The 20,035-nt window shown below is 42.5% G+C and overlaps 2 protein-coding genes across 2 annotated transcripts in view; one reads left to right on the plus strand and one right to left on the minus strand.

The window, feature by feature from the left end:
* Positions 1–2,060: 2,060 nt before the first annotated feature.
* LOC139742789 (cytosolic Fe-S cluster assembly factor narfl-like) overlaps positions 2,061–20,035 on the minus strand; it is a 32,356-nt gene continuing 14,381 nt past the window's right edge. Inside the window, exons 8-12 of the mRNA XM_071653307.1 lie at positions 19,609–19,857; positions 14,439–14,511; positions 11,892–12,029; positions 3,728–3,885; positions 2,061–2,389 (exon numbers count right to left, since the gene is read on the minus strand). Of these exons, the coding sequence (XP_071509408.1) occupies positions 2,148–2,389; positions 3,728–3,885; positions 11,892–12,029; positions 14,439–14,511; positions 19,609–19,857 (860 nt within the window). The 3' untranslated portion in view covers positions 2,061–2,147. The remainder of the gene's footprint in view (positions 2,390–3,727; positions 3,886–11,891; positions 12,030–14,438; positions 14,512–19,608; positions 19,858–20,035) is intronic.
* Positions 6,031–11,196, plus strand: LOC139742781 (uncharacterized). Its single transcript, XM_071653299.1, has 5 exons — positions 6,031–6,263; positions 6,404–7,974; positions 9,530–10,292; positions 10,371–10,531; positions 10,568–11,196. Exons 1-5 carry the CDS (start codon positions 6,031–6,033, stop codon positions 11,194–11,196), a joined length of 3,357 nt encoding a protein of 1,118 aa, XP_071509400.1.

The raw sequence follows: 20,035 nt of genomic DNA on the forward strand, positions 1-20,035 counted from the left end.
CCTATGGATCAAAAGTTATGACCCATAATAGAAACGCGCCATAAAACTAAACATTGGGCTCTAAAAGTTTGTTGACCCCTGCTTGTGACCTTTGACCTTGTGGTGACTATTCACTCCCCAAGGGACATCTACCATCCAAGTTTAGTCACAAATGGAGTTATGGATCAAAAGTTATGACCCATAATAGAAATGCGCCATAAAAACTTAACATTGGGCTCTAAAAGTTCGTTGACCCATGCTTGTGAACGTTGACCTTGTGGTGATCATCCACTCTCCAAGGGACATCTACCACCCAAGTTTAGTCACATATGGAGTTATGGATCAAAAGTTATGACCCATAATAGAAACGCGCCATAAAAACTTAGCATTGCATGGGCTCTAAAAGTTTGTTGACCCCTGCTTGTGACCTTTGACCTTGTGGTGATCATCCACTCCCCAAGGGACATCTACCATCCAAGTTTAGTTACAAACGGACCAATGGATCAAAAGTTATGACCCATAATAGATATGCACCATAAAAACTGAACATTGGGCTCTAAAAGTTCGTTGACCCATGCTTGTGACCATTGACCTTGTGGTGATCATCCACTCTCCAAGGGACATCTACCATTCAAGTTTAGTCACAAACAGACCTATGGATCAAAAGTTATGACCCATAATAGAAACGCGCCATAAAAACTTAACATTGGGCCCTAAAGTTCAGTGACCCCTGCCTGTGAGCTTTGACCTTGAGGTGACCTTCATATATGGTAAAATGTGAAACTTTGTATGACCCCTCTTCCCTCAAACTTAGATTACAATTGAAGCCCAGAGTAAAGAGTTATTGAAGTTTTTGTAGCGTTATGGACGGACGGACGGACGGACGGACGGACGGACGACGGACGGACAGACGCCGCAGGCGATCCCTTAGTCTCCCCTCACCTCCGGTGGGCTCGACAATAAAATTCTTGGATAAAGTTGTTTTTGTAGCAACCGATTGACAAATCGGTGCTTATCACCATGGCATTTTGCCTATCAGTTGCAGTTAAAAACAACTGAACACAAGAATTTCATTAAATACCTCTGCCAAAGGAAGAGGTTATGTTTTCTATGGCATTTGTTTGTTGGTTTGTCTGTGTGCAAAATAACTACGAAAGTTGTAAATGGATTTGGATAAAACTTACACAAAAGGCTGAGAATGACACAAGTAACAGATGATTAAATTTTGGTAGTGATCCGGCAGTTTTTCTGGATTTTATGAAGGATTTTCGATATTTTGGCAGGAAGGGTCAATGAACTTGGGAGTTCAAGCTGCACATTTTGGGGGTTTTCATACGCACACTAAAGTGCGCGCTCTAGTTTCTGCTAAGGCGAGGCACACCACGCAGCTGGTAGTAGATGCCGTAACAAGGGCTTCTATGTTGGGAAATTGGGCGACTTTCAGCACGCATACATATGATTGGAAATCACTGATCTGTATGAAGAACATGTAGATCAGTGGTGGAAATGAGCTGCTTGGTGGAGGTCTGCACTCTCAGAGTGTTTTCTCTAGTTTGAATTAATATGCAGCATCCGTTGCATGCCATAAAGATTAGATCCAGCACTGGCTGTTGGGAGGAAGCTCAGTAGTCAAGCGGATAAGATGCCAGTCCGTTGATCAGGAAGTCATACATATGAATAGTGCCTGAATATGCCCATGATTTTTATCACGGCTACTACTGAACACTGATTAATTTGGTGCTTATTACAACCTGAAATCAGTCGACAACGTTGCTCAACAAGTGCATTCCTGCAATCATCTAACTTCCTAGCTACCTGATATAATACTATAAAAATTGAATCAATGCAATGCTCATAACTTGACTATGTTCTGTCACACTGGCAAACTTTCTGCAGTCCGCATATTTTATATTCGCCACATACAGAATGCATGCATCATCCATCTGTTCATATTTCAGTTGATTACTCACAAAGTGTAATCTTCTGTCAGTATCCCCAGACATCTCAGAATTTAGTTTTCATCAAGCATCTATTTCATCTTCTCATCCAATGCAAGTTTCTCATCACTGCCATCAATTCCCCTTGGTGTCCTGACTGATTCATACAGTTTAGTTATGTGCACAGTTGACCACATTGTAGAAGTCAGTCTGCAAAATGGATTTCTGTATCTACCACTTTATGTTCAGAGCATTGATATTTTTCTCCACTTCATGATACTGCGTGTGGAGTGCAGTCCTCGACTTTTCACTGCCGATTCCTCCAAGCCACTCTTCATATAACTGATGAACCATTGCACTTTCCTCCGGCAGCCTAGTTGGAGCTGAGCTGTACATGTCCTCAACTTCTGCTATGAGGTCCTTGTCTGAGGTTCCATCCTCCGGCTTGATCTGACCTCCTCCGTTCAGGCACCCTGTAAAATGGTACAAAGAGTGACCTCATTACCTGGTAAAACTTGACATCACTGTCAGCACCTTGACACAAAATGCTAGCTTGATAATCATTTCTAAATTGCTCCGCAATAACAAAACAATCTTCTTATTCAAGACCTTTGTTTGGTACACACATCAAACAAAAACCATGTTGCTGGCAAAGAACAAGCCCTCAAGTACATGTCCATTCATTATGAAAACCTATAGCCTACTTTTAGCTAACTCCATTGCCGACCATGCCTTGGGCATACATGTATAGTTGTATTGTGAGGTTGGGATGAGGCAATGGTGAAAAATTATGAAGGGAAATAAGGCTGAAATCATGCAATTCAAGGAAGACATTTTTAAGCCACTACAAGGATTCTTATAACTGGATATCAGCTCTATCAAAAATTTCATAAATACATGTGTACATGAGTGATGTGAGAGAATAGAAATTCTCCCTTTTTGATGAGTGAACATGCCTAATCAGAGCATAGTTAAATATCCAGCCTAAAATTGGCAGGTACACTTTTAGGAACAAGCAACTTTTATGCAAGTTGGTCTAGTAAACAATGGCTGATGAATGTCTACATCTAGTCAGCTTTTACATGTATGAGAAGTCTGTTCAATTCTTACCTAATCAAGAAATCCCAGCATGACGACATCAATCAAACATCATTTTCAAGTGAATACTACATTCTACAACTTTATCTTTCTATTTATATGACTTTCACATGAATCATACAGCCCTTTCATGATACTATCACATTGTGTATAACATTGACTAACACATGGCATGTTGTGCTGCTAAACTACCTAGCATTTTTTTCTTTTTCTTTTTTCTTTTTAGTTCATAAGGGGCCATTGCAATATTAGCAAAACAAAAAGTAGAGCAGTATTTCAATGCACAAGCCTCTGACTAGCTCAAGCTACTGTAAGCACTGAGCAACTAGGTACATTATTTCTGAGTGGGGCATTCCATTAACAACTGTGTGAAGCTGATCAAAGGCCAAGTGGTCACCAGAGTCAACAAACTGAATTGTACAAATTTACTGTGCTCACCATGCAGAACAGAAAAGGACTGTTAGTTAGCCCTCTTTCTGAGATGAGTTCTCAAAAGAATTAAGTAAACACTCTCCGCCCTAGATGTTTTGACAGTTGTGGTTAAATAGTTTCCTCAATCGTAATTCATTAGATATAGGTCATCCTGCAGTCTTTGTAAGAATTGACATTAATGGTGCACTATCAATTTTCAACAATCCCACCAGCTAATCATGCAAGAATAGCTCACACAACCATCAAACACCTCCAGCGTTGTACACCCTGATGTAATTTACCTGCAGGACATGCCATGACCTCCACAAAGTGATAATGTGACTTTCCACGCTTGATCTTCTGGACAAGGTTTTGGATATTCCTGAAGCCATAGGCCAGGGCAAATCTGAGAGGTTGCTGACCCTCTACCTGCACAGTCACTTCCTTGAAGTCTTTGTTCCTACATGAATACATGGAAGACAGCACTTGCTATCTGATAAGAATATCAAGGCATGTAGTGCATTGAAAACACTTACGATGGAAGTTAAGCAAGAAAATTTCCCAAGTTTTGTCATATCTTTATTCAATGACTTTGAGATATTCTGAGGTTCATAAGTAATATGAAGACTATTAATCCACTGAGGACGGTTTGATTTTGCTACAACACGCATTTCCCATAGACACCTGCCCGAGTATACTCCGGACTCGACCTCAACAGGTTAATAATTCATTAAATAATACAGCCTTAAACACCAAGAACCAACTTCTATTACAACTTCTCACTCCCCAAGCAAGACTTTCAGTACAGACACAAGTACAACAGATTTTCTCCTAGTGTATTGAAAAGTCACTTTAGGGACACACACGATTTCTATTTGAGTTTCTTGTTCTGTCACTCACAGTCAAAGTGAGGATTACGTGGTTTTATAATAGGCCAGGCTAGGGCTGAGGTAAGGTATTGTTTAATGTCAACTACTGACCCATAGATTTGGTAGGCCTATCAATCTACTTTAATATCCCTTGAGAGAAGAGAGAAACAGCTAACACTTCACATAGACTGTTTCTGTAAGGACCATGAAAACAAACAAGTCAAATTGTGAAAATTTCCACACTGCAAAAATTTCCACTTTTACAGTATTGTGCACTACTGCTCTCTTCATGAGGCAGGTTGCCAACATCGAGTCTTTTCCTTACATGCAATCATACTTTTCATACCTGTTCTGTCACCTTTCAGGTCACAACAGTATACACCAAAGACATATTTTCCCAAAGCAATGCTTCCTTTAGGCCCCAAAATCTATACTGCCATATAACATATTCAGACTGCAAACTGCTTGATTCAAGTCATCTCAATACATGTGTTTCAGTTTATGTATCAGAAGGTCAGTGTCACAATATTTGGCAGTTTGGAAAGATAATACATAACAACTACTGCTTACTAAAGTTAAGTTACAAATGCTACTGTTTACAACTCATATTAAATGGTGTCCACAAAATCAATCTGGTGGTTGAAGGTTTTAGTGCACATTTAGCAACATATTTTGACAAGCATGTTTGTAATATCATGTCATTGAACATCAGTGGATGGAACAGCCATGAAGCTACCTAACCAGTCAGTTGGCCTATCAAACAAACACAGAAGAGTAGCATAATCACATCATCATGATGAGGGTGAAATTTCCTTCACATGCTATTAGCAATAATTACTACCTTTGTATAAAAACGTTGTGGCTATCTTTTTGATGTACTATTTTAAGTTAAATTTGTGCCTTGTCACACAAATGGAGTCTTTACATAAGGTCATCAATACCCCCTATGCAGACGATTAAACGTCATCACCAAAAAAAATTATACTAGAACTCAACTCCCACTGTCAGTCCATAGGTCTTTCCCTAAAGCCTGCAAAATGTTAAAGTTCGCTAAATGGTAGTGTATTAGTGTAACATTCTATTTTGGTATATGTAATATGGAAGTAGATTACCCTGAAGAAGGCCCACTTCAGTTTTTTAGGACCACGGATATTTTCTCAGGGGGAAAGTTAATGAAGTTTTTTGATTTTGTATAAAACGAAATAAAAAAAGAAAAATGCAGAACATCAACCGATTATTGGTCCGTTATAAATTTTTTGGTGTATAGAATTGATGTAAATGATATAATGATTGCTGGTGTTAAATATTATTGTTGATATTGGCGCAGTAATTGTTTCGCGGAGCAAAGCGGTTTTGATTCTGGTTAGGAAAATTCACGTTTGAGTTTGCCTCATTTGTAATTTGAGGACACCATAGACGACATGCGCAGTGAGTGAAAGTTGTCATTTGTCACGTTTTGCGCAGTTTCTAATTGTGCCATTCAGTTAGTTAGCAGCTGACCGTTCCAACGTGAAGACTTGTCGCGTCATGGGATGCGAATGCTGACTCGTCCGTTTCTGCAGAAGACTCATGCAAGTCAAGTTTAGTCCCGCTACAGGAATCGAATAAACAAGCTTCACGGCTTACTATCTCAATCCACGGCTGGGCTAAACTCGGGTTCCATTCTTCGACTATTCATCAAATTCGATTCCTTGGCTGACCTGGAATAGGAGACAGAGGGAACACTGCATGCAGTCATGAGTGCAGACAAGAAAGAGAAGGACCTCAAGATCAAGAGGAGGACTGCCAAGGCAAAGCTGACCGGATTATTGAATGCCTTGCAGAAATTGCTGGACAGCAACAGAAATCTTGAGGAGGTCACCGAGTCCTTACAGAATCTGGAGTTAGCGTATAAGGACTTAGAGGAGAAACATGAAGCCTACTGTGAGATCATCGAGGATGACGAGCAGTTTCTCAAAGAGGGCACTTGGTTGGAAGAGTGTCAGTAAAACTTCATGGATATGCAGATAAAGGTGAAGGATTGCATCAAGGCAAAAGCAAGTGAGGCTCTGAGAGAGCTGAGACACTACCGGCTGTAAATGATAGCAGCAATGTTGCCTCACCTGAAAGGCCAGATGAATCTGACAGTCCACAAGTAGAGTCTGCATTCAGAGTACAGGTAGAGCGGCCCAAACTGCCACGTTTCGGCGGAGACGTGAGAGTGTACTCTACGTTCAAATCGGACTTTCACCATTTGATAGACCGATACAGTAAACGGGACGCGATGGCCATCCTACGTACAGCATTACATGGAAAGCCTTTGGAACTAATCAGAGGGATAGGAAATGACTATGATGAAGCATGGGCATTGCTGGACTCCATATACGGCGATCCAAGGCTTGTGGCAGATGTAATCGTGGATGAACTGGAGCGGTTCCCCCCACTCAAAGAGGGAGATGATGCAAGATTCTGCGATCTTGTGCACATTGTAATGAGAAGTTACAACACACTGAAGGAAGTGGGGAGAACAGGAGATATGGATAACAGCCACATGCTGGCACTGGTGGAAAGAAAGATGACCAGCAATGATCGCAAGGTTTGGTTCCGCTACCTGCAGAGGGATAGACAGGAGGCTACCTTTGAGGCACTGCGAACCTGGATGAGTGGGGAAATGAAGATGAGATTAAGAGCATCAGCCCCTCTTCGAGATGCACGGTCTTCCACTCAACAGAAAGACAAACGATCCAGTGCTTCAGTTAGTCACATCGCTGAAGAGAATAAGTCAGGTAAACAGGCAGACCACAAGTGCTGGATTTGTAAATCATCTGACCACTGGGTTGACCAGTGTAAGAAGCTTCTGTCAAAGAGTCAGCCCGAAAGGTTCCAAATGATGAAAGACAATCATGCATGCTACAGTTGCTTGAAGAGAGCAGGCAGGGATCACAACATGAGAACTTGCAAGCGACGAAAGAGGTGCACAGAGAAATTGAATGGAGAACAATGCACATCTTTTCATCATCCTCTGCTGCATAAAGAAACAACCCGTGAGATAGTGGCAAGTGTTTCAGGTAAAACAGCCATTCTGCCTGTTGTGACAGTTACTATGATGGGTTCCAAGGACCAGAGCTACTCAGCAAACTGTCTACTGGATTCTGGTGCACAAATTAGCCTTGTAAGACGATCAGTTGCAGAAAACCTAGGATTAAAGGGAAAGCCGATATCCATCAACATCACGAAAGTTGGCTGTGTCACTGAAGAGGTCCAGACGAAGATCTACAGATTAAGACTGCGATCTCTCGATGACAACAGAGTGTACAGAGTGTCGGCTATCGGACTGGATTCCATCAATGATGACGTGGTACAAGTCCAGACAGAGGACTTGTGCAAGACATTCAACCTGAGAGAGAACTGTCTACATCGTAGCAGCGGATCGATTGACGTCCTGGTTGGAATTGATCATGCAAAGCTACACACAGGAGAAACCAGGCAGAAAGGAAATTTGGTAGCCAGACATTCCCCCCTGGGATGGGTGGTATTTGGAGCTGACCCGGATCATCAGGCTGCCAAAAGCACAGTTTTGAATGTGATGGTTACAGATGCTGTGGACTTGAAAGATTTCTGGACAACAGAGTCGATGGGAGTTTGTCATGGTCCCAGCCAGTACCAACCGGACGGACTGAGTAGACAGGAAATGGATGAGAGTAAGCTAATCAGTGACTCCTGTCAGAAGGTCGGCAAGCAGTGGCTCGTTCCCTGTCCATGGCAAAAGGAGCCGGATCTTCTACCGGATAACAAGGCTCAGGCTGAGAGAATGCTATATGCTACTGAGAGGAAACTGGCAAAAAATCCCAACCATGCAGACGCATATGACAGACAGATCCAGGAGATGGTTGAAATGAAATTTGCCAGAAAGCTGTCAAAGGATGAAGTGCGATCGTATGAAGGCCCAGTGCACTACATTGCGCAACATGCAGTCGTTCGACCGGAAAAGCAGAGTACCCCCATCTGAATCGTATTCAACTCATCTGCTTCCTACCAGGGACACTCGCTTAACGACTATTGGATGAAGGGTCCAGATCTGCTGAATAGACTGTTTGGTGTACTGATGCGATTCAGGGAACACGAGGTGGCACTCTGCGCAGACATATCCAAGATGTACCACAGAGTGATGATACCTGAAAGGGACCAGCACGTCCATCGCTTTCTGTGGAGAAATTTGAACCAGGATAAGCAGCCAGATGTCTATATCATGAGAGTTGTCACTTTCAGTGATAAGCCATCCCCAGCTATGGCACAGACGGCATTGCGGAAGACAGCGGAGGAAGGGGCTAAGATGTATCCGAAAGCTGCATCAACCATCATGCATGATACTTACATGGATGACATCTGTGCATCGGTGCCGACAGTGACAGAGGCAGAGGAGCTGAGCAGAAGCATCGATAAAGTACTGGCTGATGGAGGGTTCAAAGTAAAGGGATGGAGATCAAACAAGGAGCGCTCTCCAGAGAACATGATGGGAATGACAAAAAGCCCAAACTACTGAAGACGATCACTGATGAGAAAGTCTTGGGTATGGTATGGGAAAATGACTCAGAAACATTCTCATACAAAGTCAAACTGAATGAGGATGCAATTCAAGCAATCAAGATGACAAAGAGGAGCATCCTTTATAGCCAAGTTGCACGTATCTTCAATCCCATTGGATTTGCAACCCCCATAGTGATACGAGCGAAGATCGGACTGCAGAGGCTATGAGAGAAAGGCTTGAACTGGGATGATGAACTACCCGAGGAGAGTCAGACAGAATGGAGAAAGCTGTTCCGAGAAATGGAAAAGCTGACAAATGTCAGATTTCAGAGATGTTTGACCCCAACTAACGCCAGAGGCAAGCCAACTCTTTGCATTTTTTGTGATGCATCTATGGAGGCATTCGGAGCATGTGCGTATCTCAGATGGGAGGTAGACGAGGCGAGGTACGAAGTGCGGTTGTGACAGCAAAGTCTAGGGTGGCACCACTGAAACAGTTGACTATCCCAAGGCTTGAACTGCAAGCAGCGGTACTTGCAAGCAGGTTGTACACAGCAATCAGAACTGAGATGTCTATGGACCTGGCAGATGTTATCTTCATGACTAACAGCATGATAACACTCTCTTGGATAAAGAGTAAGGCCAGGAGTTACAAGATGTTTGTCGCGGTCCGAGTCGGTGAAATCCAGACTGCTACTGACCTGAGTTAGTGGCGTCATATCCCCGGAGAATTGAACGTAGCAGATGACCTGTCGAGAGGGCTAGATGCAGATCAACTGACCGCCAGATGGCAACACGGACCTGACTTCCTTCGTGAGCCTATGTCAGATTGGCCTGAAGAAGGCAAGGCAGAGGAAAAGATGCCTGAAATGGAGAAGGAAATGAGAAAAGATCAGTCAGTTCTAAACATCACCCAACTACCAGATGAGGATGTCATAGACTGTGCCAAATTCTCCAGCTGGAGAAAATTGATCCGGGTGACGTCATATGTGCTGAGGTTCCTGAGAAAGCTGAAGGCAAAGTGCAAAAGAGAAACTGACGAGAGTGAGAAAGACACAGATTGCACTTTGACACCTGATGGCCTGCAGAAGGGAGAGAATTTCCTGATCGAGAAAGCCCAGCAGTCATTAAAGGCCAGAGTCGACAAGGGAGAATTAAAGACCCTCAGCCCATACACAGACGAAACAGGCATAATCAGGGTAAGGGGCAGAGTAGACAAGGCTGAAATGTCATTTGAAATGAGGCATCCAGTGCTACTTCCATACGAGCATTGGATATCTACCCTGATTACACGGCATTTCCATGAGAGCGGTCACAATGGAGTGGCTGTAACGACTGCTAAGGCTCGACGCAGATACTGGATACTGAAAGGGCATAATTTGGCAAAAACAGTAAAGTTCAGATGTACAGTTTGCCGAGCATTTGACCACAAGACTGAGACCCAGGAAATGGCAGACCTGCCTCCTGAGAGGCTATCTCCACATACGCCGCCATTTCACTACACGGCATGTGACTATTTCGGTCCTTTCCAAGTGAGGGTAGGACAAAACAAGACTGCAAAAAACTACGGCGTCCTGTTCACATGCTTAGACTCAAGGGCCGTCCACCTTGAGCTTGCAACAGACTGTTCCACGATGGAATTCCTGCAAGTGCTTCGACGATTCTTCGCTATAAGGGGCCAGCCAGGGAAAATCCTAAGCGGTAATGGTACTCAGTTCATTGGTGCACAGCGTGAACTACGAGACATGGTAAGAGGCTGGTCTAAAGAGGAGCTACGAGAATTCTGTGCAGAGAAAGGCACGGAATGGACATTCACGACACCTGCTGCCCCCCATCAGAATGGCAGTGCAGAGTCCCTGGTGAAAAGCTGCAAGTATGCTCTAAAGAGGGTAATAGGGGAGCAGATTTTGACACCGTTCGAGCTGTATACGTGTCTGCTGGAGGTCGCCAACCTTGTGAATCAGCGACCGATTGGCAGGATTCCGACCGATCCCGATGACGGCAACTACCTATGTCCCAATGATATGCTGTTGGGGCGTGCATCTAGCGACGTCGCTCAAGGGCCGTTCCGGGAAACGAGAAATCCGAGGCATCGTGTCGAATTCATTCAGCGAATTGCCGACACATTCTGGCATCGCTGGACGAGAGACGTTCTTACGTTGTTAGCACCGCGACAGAAATGGCACATCGATCGCCGCAACGTACGTGTCGACGACATCGCGATGATGGCTGACGCGAACGCGGTTCGAGGGAAATGGACCATCGCCCGCGTTATCCAAGTCTACCCGGGACCGGATGGTAAGGTGCGCAATGTGAAGGTGAAAACGCCAACTGCTGAGTATCGACGTCCAGTTACGAAAATCGCGGTGATCTACCCAGCTGAGGGATACGACTAGTGATTTGTTAGTGATAAATTCAGTGTTAAAGCGATCATGAGGAGAGATTTCCTCATTGGATGGGGAGGATGTTTCGCGGAGTGAAGCGGTTTTGATTCTGGTTAGGAAAATTCGCGTTTGAGTTTGCCTCATTTGTAATTTGAGGACACCATAGACGACATGCGCAGTGAGTGAAAGTTGTCATTTGTCACGTTTCGCGCAGTTTCTAATTGTGCCATTCAGTTAGTTAGCAGCTGACCGTTCCAACGTGAAGACTGGTCGCGTCATGGGATGCGAATGCTGACTCGTCCGTTTCTGCAGAAGACTCATGCAAGTCAAGTTTAGTCCCGCTACAGGAATCGAATAAACAAGCTTCACGGCTTACTATCTCAATCCACGGCTGGGCTAAACTCAGGTTCCATTCTTCGGCTATTCAACAATCTCATGGAGGTTATTTGTATTGTATGTTCTTAAAATTGTGATTTGTAATTTTCGATGTATACCTGCAATTATCTAAACGGATAATTGACCTGGTTATGTATAAACATTTTTTTTTTTAATAAAGAAGTCATTCAATCAAAATTTATCTTACAGTTCAGTTTACAATGAATGCAGGGGTGGGATAGAATGTACACACTGAAAAGCCTCTGAGAAATAACTCAGAGGTGAATGAAATCTTATGAGAGATGCCAGAAAGAGCACACAAGATATCTCACTTCATCGTCTTATACTCCAGCTGGCCCGGTTCTTTCCCATACAGTTCTTTGGCTGCATAACGTAAGATATGCTCCAGGTACCCTCCAGAACCTCCACCTGCATGGCTTACAACGGAACCACTTGGACTGACTGGGAGTCTACATCACCAACAAAGACAAAGCAAGGACATAGAAACATGAATGCATCAATTCTTCTCTACAAAGAATTGAAAATAAGATTTGGGAGAAGGAGATTTTCCCAATTATTTCATGAGAAAGTGCAGTACATATTAACTAAAGTGTATTTCATGGCCTGTGCTTCCCAACAGACTTGATCAGATCAGAGATTACTCTGCACAAATATCTGACTGCAGTAATAGATTACTTCATAAAATATGAATTCAAACAATCACTCATACAACAGTCTGCACCCACTGGTGCAGGAAATTTCAGATTTAGAATCTTATTTGCTCACTTTGGTGTTTGTTTGTTTTTTAGTTCAGATATGGGATTCCTTCGAAGAAAAAAAAACACAGTAGAGAGGTGTTTGCATCATAACATCTTCACTCTGCATTTCTGTTTGTGCAAGTCATGTGACTATACATTAAAGGGGAAGGCTAGTAACTGATCAGTGGGAATCGGTGGAAATGCTGGGAGATGATTGTTCCAATCCTTATGGGATTCATTCAAGAGTTCATTGTATATCTATTGTTGTGTGAAAATGATTTGCTTCAGAATGGTCTCATATTCAAGTAATGTGCAGTTTAATGCTTCCAGGTTAGCGTCCCTGGTCAGTGACGGAGCATTAATCTGCACATTACTTGAATATGAGACCGTTCTGAAGCAAATCATTTTCACACAACAATAGATATACAATGAACTCTAGAATGAATCCCATAAGGATTGTAACAATCATCCCCCAGCATTTCCACTGATTCCCACTGATCAGTTACTAGCCTTCCCCTTTAACATCTTTCAGACATATTTGTGACCATTCATCACAAAACCAACAAAAAGTTGCAGACCCTACATCACAAAACCAACAAAATGTCACATGCCCTGATTTTACAAGAGGACTCAAGGTAGGTGAAATGGGTCAATCTAGTCAACCTTAGGTTTTTCATATTTTCTGAAAGAGCCATTTTTCTTCAACATTATCCTAAAGTTTGCGATCACAAAGCAAATAAGAAATTGTGTTCTTGCAGTTTTTCTAGAACACTTTTTTCTAGACTAATGTAACTAGGTACTATGTCTTAGAGTTCCCTTTCCATCTCTTAAAAACACTGATACACACTCTAAACTTTCAACTCTAGTAACTTTTGAAAGGATAATGCTACTCTTTTTGTTGGTAGCAGTCATGGATAGAAAGTGTTTATTGAGTATGCTCAATTTCAGCCTAATCTGATAATCCCTTCATTGATGTTGGTATGGAGTTTCACATCCTATTTTTTTTGTTCCATTCATTGCACAGAGCACAGCTTGGGAAGATCAAGTACTTGAATAAAACTTATACTCCAGAGCCTTTTTTCTCAGTACACACTTTTCCAGAGTGTGTGCTGTCTTTCCAATATTTAGATGGGTTAGGCAATTCCATTTGTATCGAGTTATACCTCATATTGCTTAGAGTCTGCTCTTTCAGAATTTGCCCTTGATTAAAAACCCATGTCTGGCAACTTCTTGTTTGTTTTGTGATGCAGGGTCGCATGAGATATATGCATAAATCTGAATCAATCTAGTATAGGCATGACATCAGTAATCACACCAGATCTTGTTTGTTAAAGAATCATGGACTGGTATAGAGCAGAGAATGCTAGCATATGTGACCCTGCCTCACAAAACAAACAAAAGTCGCCAGACATGGAATTTTAGTTAGGGGCAGATTCTGAAAGAGCAGAGTCTAAGCTTTAAAATGATGTTTAACTCAATCCAAATGGATTCTCCTAACCTATCTAAATACCGGAAAGAAAGCACACACTCTGGCAAAGTGTGAACTGAGAAAAAAAGGCTCTGAAGTAAAGGGCCTATTAAAGTGCTTAATATTTACCAAACCGTGCTAGCTGTGCGATGAAAGGGACAAAGCACAGGATGTAAACCACTAGAGCAACAGCAATGAAGGGATTATCAGATTAAGCTGAAATTGAACATATTCCAATAGCACATTCTGTCCATGATTACTGCTAACTTTCAAAGCAGTAGCGTTATCCTTTCAAAAGTAATTAGACTTAAAAGTGAAGAGTGTGTAAAGGAGTTAAAGAAATGAAAAGCGGCCTCTAAGACATACCTGATCATTCTACTCTCCCCAAAAAACAGGGTTGTAGAAAAACTGCTGAAAACACTTCCCATTCATGTTAAGACCCCAAACTGTAGAGTAATGTAGAAGAAGGAAAGCTCTTTCAGAAAATATGAAAAACTCAAGATTGACTCGGTTGAACGATTTCACCTTTTTTTTAGTTCTCACATAAAATCAAGGGGTGCGACTTTTTGTTTGTTTTGTGATGCACGGTCACATATGATAATTAAGTTCCATAAATCTAGTTTGTGTAAATAAATGAGCAGAAGATTACTCACACTGAGGGATACTCCTGTGGCTCTATATCTGACAGAAGGACTTGTTCCTTAGCAAGCATAGCGTCCACCTCTCCTGTTAAAGACAAATGCACCATCATTATTCATAATAATACACATCAAACGTGCAATCTTATTCATAGAGACTAAAAGCAAAATAAGAGTGAAGGTACACCCCTCTGTAACTATACACTCTCTCTCTCTTTCCCTTAACATAATTGTAAAAAAAAAAAAAGTTGAAGTGATTCTAAAGTCCATCATTGCTAATCAGTATTTCCTGGTTGGTAAGATGTGTAGAAGCGCAACTTCAGCTGAGTCGCCTTTTCACATTTCCTATCCCTTCCCTTCCACCCTGCATGTATCACTGCATGTATGACTGCATGCTATTCCTTATATTCCCTCTGCTTTAAACTTCCCTCCTGTCCCCCTATATGTTTCTCCTCTCAATGCTGTATGTACAGATAGCACCCATAAGCCTATCTGTCCATAATCGCCTCTCTGCATATAACTCAACCCCTACCTCCCCGTGGTACCAACTGGATGCCTGGGCTTTGCAGCTTGGGTAACAGACAGGGGCTCTGGGTCGGGAGGGGTAGTGGTGTCCCCCCTCCTAGAAATCAGCAGACCATCGCTTCACCGGGCTGGGAAGTCCTTCGCCAAGTGCCCAGCTCTACGTGCCTTGCACAATGGCCAATCTCCTTCGGGAAAAACTACCTCAATATGAATCACAACCTTAAGCCACGGCCCCAAGTCCTGGTGGCTGCTCGTAGACAGCAGAGCGGCAGGGGTGCTAAAAATATGCCAGATGATTCCCAGCTGTCAACCCAACAGGTACACATCGCTGGAGAAACATCATCCAACAACGCAGGGACTAAGATGACACCAGAGGAACTAAGGAAGAAAACACAAGCACCAAAGGAAGGAAAGGATTTGACTGAAGGAAATCCAGACTACCCATGGAGTAAAACATCGAGAGTAAGTAATCACAGCATGATAACGTTGACAAACATACCAGATATGACAAAGGAGGTATCTTCCAGGGCCCCACCTATGTCTGAGAGGAATAACAATGCCAGAACACTTAGTATAGGCACCTGGAATGTCCGGACCTTGAGAACATCAGGTCACTGGGACCTACTGATTGCGGAAGCCAGAAAATTTGAGCTGGATATTCTGGGAATTAGTGAAACCCACCTTACCGACAAAGAGACACTTGTAAATAAAGAAGAATATACTATTCTTCTGTCTAGCAGAAAAGACATCAGTCGTGACGGAGTTGGTATCCTGATTTCACAGAGAATGCTGCAATGTTTAATGAATTACGATGCAGTTTCACCAAGAATTATCACTGCAAAGTTTAGACTCAGAGAAGGAATCTTGAACATTGTACAGGTCTATGCTCCCACAACAATCCACAGTGAGGAAGACAGTGACAAGTTTTATGACCTGGTGCAGCTGCAGATCCAGAAGATACCAAGGAATGAGAAACTGATGCTACTGGGTGACTTCAATGCCAAAGTAGGCACAGACTACCAAACCTGGGCTCCTACACTAGGCAAATATGGGCTGGGTCAGATCAACAGTAGAGGGGAGAAGTTACTGGAGTTTTGTATGCTCCACAAACTCACAGTATGCAATACACGCTTCCAGCACAAGACTTGCAGAAGAGCCACCTGGATTTCGCCGAATGGTCTCTATAAAAACCAGATCGACTTCATCATCACAAATCAGGACAATGCTAGATTCATCAATAATTGCAGATCATACTGTTCTGCAGACATTGGATCGGATCATAACCTAGTCATAGCCAATGTTAGGTTTGGACCGATTAAGTCAAGAAGAATGAAAAGCCTCCCTAAACCATTCGATGTAAGCAGGTTTAGCAATTACTCTGTTGCTGAAGAATTCCGAGCCCGTATTGGTGGAGCTTTCGAGCCACTGCTACAACTTGAGGACACTGATGTAGAAGAGGTATGGGCAAAGTTCCGTGACACCACAAATGCCATCACGGAAGAAACAGTTGGATTCAGAAGAGCTAAACTAGTAACCGGGCTCCCGGAAGAAGTCAGAGAAGTATGTGAACAAAGAAGGAAAGCAAGAATCGCCAAACTAAATCACCCCAATACTGTTAATAATAAAAGATACAAGAAGTTAAATAAATCAGTTAAGTTTCAAGTGAAGAAGTGGAAAAGGAAAAATCTACTGAGGGAAGTAGAGGAAATGGAAGCAGCATATGCTCGCAATGATAGCCATGAACTTTTCAAGAAGGTGCGGAAGCTGGCTGGTGAAAGAGACACAATACAACCAATAGCAAAGAACAAGGAAGGGACCCTGAAAACTGCCCCTAGTGATGTGCTGGACTGCTGGAGAGATCACTTTAGCACTCATCTGAACACACAGTTCCCAAGAGATGACAATGTCCTGCAATCAATACCAGATCCACCTCCTGCAGTTCCTGAGAGTGAACCTTTCACAATGGCAGAGGTTGAGTCAGCTATTAAGACCCTGAAAAACCGCAAAGCTACTGGGGCTGATAAAATTTCAGCAGAAGTATTAAAGGCAGGGGGACAATCTATGGCGCAAATGATATTAAAGATTGCTAATGAGATTCTTCTGCAAAAGAAAACACCAGAGGACTGGAGTAAAGGCCTTATCACACCGGTGTATAAAAAAGGAGACAAATCAGACCCTGTGAATTACAGAGCTATTGTTTTACTATCTGTACCAGGAAAAGTTTTTTGCAGGATGATACTCAATAGGATCCAACATACAATAGACAACCACCTTTCAGAGGAGCAGTGTGGATTCAGAAGCTCCAGAGGTGCGACAGACGCAGTATTTGTAGTCCGCCAGATACTAGAAAAGGCCAAGGAAAGACGCATTCCCATACATTGGAACTTTGTAGACTTTAAAGCCGCCTTTGATACTGTATGGAGGGAAGCACTGTGGAAATGTCTCTATGCCATAGGAGTGGAAAAGGATCTGGTTCATCTAATCAGATATATGTATGAGCAATCCAAATGTGCTGTGCTTGTTAATGGGAAAGCTACAGAGTGGTTCACAGTTGTGACAGGAGTCAGGCAAGGATGTCTTTTATCCCCAAGTTTATTCAAAATCTTCCTAGAGTTTGTAATGACGGACGTCAAAAACTTAGACAGCGGAGTGAAGATGGGTAGTATGTGTACCAACAACATCAGGTATGCAGATGATACTACCCTGGTCGAGCTGGTCTTTGAAAAACTCCAAATATCAACTACCAAGCTAGAGGAAGCCTGCGGAAAATGGGGTATGAAGATAAACACCTCCAAGTGTAAAGTTATGACACCCTCAGAAGATGACATAACAATCAATGCTACATGTGTAGACAAAGTGCAGAACTTTGTATTTCTTGGCAGTGTGATACCCTCAGTAACAGAGGATGTGAAGAGGCGCACTACTCTTGCTGCCTGGTCCTTTGGAAGACTAAGGAAAAATATCTGGACTAACAAAGACATTACCAGATCTCTGAAGGTACGCACATACAGAGCACTTATAAGACCTATTGCAACATATGGGGCTGAAAGCTGGACTTTGAAGAAAGGAGACAGGGACAGATTGCAGGTCTTCGAAATGAGATGCCTGAGAATTATTGCCGGGGTATGCCTTATGGACAAAGTAAAGAACAGTGACATCATATGCCAGCTCCATATCACTAACACCATCAATGATGAAGTAACAAAAAGGCAACACAAATGGTTCGGCCATGTCATTCGGATGACAGAGAACCGATTGCCCCTGAGGGCATACAGGAACAACTTTGACACCCCTAGACCACCGGGTCACCCCCCATTGCGTTGGAGTGACCAGATTAGAAGTAGGATAGGCCTACAGGATGCTGAGGAACTGGCCAGGGATAGAGGCATATGGAGGAGGGTTACCCGAGGGAGCGCAAGGGGACACCACGTCCTGTGCAATTAAGTCAGTCAAAGTAAGTCATTTCCTGATAGACTCTTCCAACTCCAGACTATAAGAACTTGGTCAAAACCAAGTCAATACTCATAAAATATGATTTATCTTTTTGTTTTTCTTTACATCATCCAAGGGAAAATGCCACATCGACACCACCAAAATACTTCCTACAATGTTAGAATATGAAACTCACTATGTATTTCTAATTGGAGTATTACAAACAACTTTTAACCCTTTAGGATGCTTTATTGACAAATTACAACACTCTGATTGGTACAGATGTAAAGAGCCATGAGTGTCTATGAATACAGATTTTTCTATCCTCTATGACCCCTATTGTGGCACTGTGCCCTTTCTGTGGACCTAGTACATCTGAGTGAGCTGTCTATCACAAGAATGGTACTGAAATGGGTTGAACAAATTGTGGCTTATTAAAACAATTTGGCATAGCCAGGTGTAATAGCATAATATATCAATATGTTAACCCTTTGAGGGTGAGTCCAGAGTACACTCGAGCAGGTGTCTATGTCTATGGTTGTAGCAAAATCAGTCTATCTTAGGATGGACTGATTTTGCTACAACCATAGACATAGACAGGTTTACATGGGAGAGCTTGCTTAAGAGAAAAGTCGGTACAAATCAAGCCAGTGTACCAAGGGGCCTTCAAACAATTCTGCTCTCAAATAAAGAAATGATATGAGATTTCAGGCAAAAACTATATTTCTGTGAGACAAGGAAACCCAATGATAAAGCATGGCTCGACACTAACTTTTTGGTTTGGTGGCCCGATGGGGCCACCAAAATTAGAAATTTCAAATTTTTGGTGGCCCGAGAGAAAAATTTGGTGTCCCGAAAAAACAATAAAAAACATTAAATGTCCTTTTTTTTTAATGAGTCAAATATTTAAGTTTTATGATAGTAAGAATTAAAAGGTGGACATATCTACTCATAAATAAACTTCAACAAACTTGCAACACTCACTCAGGCACTCATTCAGTCCTTTTCATCCATCCTTTAAACAAATTTAACTACTAGTTTCCAGCGCAAAAAGTTACGAATTTATTGACATACTTTTCAAAAAATTTTGGAGGCCCGAGGCGGGCCACCAAATTTGCCCTTTTTTGAAATTTGGTGGCCCGACTTTCATTTTTGGTGGCCCCGGGCCACCGGGCCACCGTTAGTGTCGAGCCCTGGATAAAGGTAAGAGAACAGTGGAGGTCTCTACCTGTTGTTATGACACAGTCAACATCCCTTGTCCTGTACACATCACTGTAAAAGTCTTCCCTTGATGCTTCTAGTTTCTTGTCGTAGCACATCATGACTGTCACATGGTACATACGGTCTGGTGTCAGGCCAAGAGACTGGGCCAGGTAATCTTTGACCAGCGAACCCATGATCTGTTGGGGAGACCTAGCAGTACTGATGTAGGGCAGTATGTAGGAACCATGGGTCTTCTCTGCATAGCATACCCATCCTGTGCAGACAATGTTGATGTTGCACATATAATAACTTCAATGTTACATTTATAAATGATATCATAATTAAGATAGGAACAAAGAAAACATATCATGATACATCATACAAATAGACACATATGCAGTGATACAGTGATGCTCATCATTGCAAATTGTCACAATTTCCTTTGAGTCCAG

The sequence above is a fragment of the Diadema antillarum genome, unplaced genomic scaffold (genome assembly GCF_040938485.1).
Source record: "Diadema antillarum isolate AM-2024a unplaced genomic scaffold, OU_Dant_1.0 seq00001020_RagTag, whole genome shotgun sequence".
Taxonomy (NCBI): Eukaryota; Metazoa; Echinodermata; class Echinoidea; order Diadematoida; family Diadematidae; genus Diadema; species Diadema antillarum.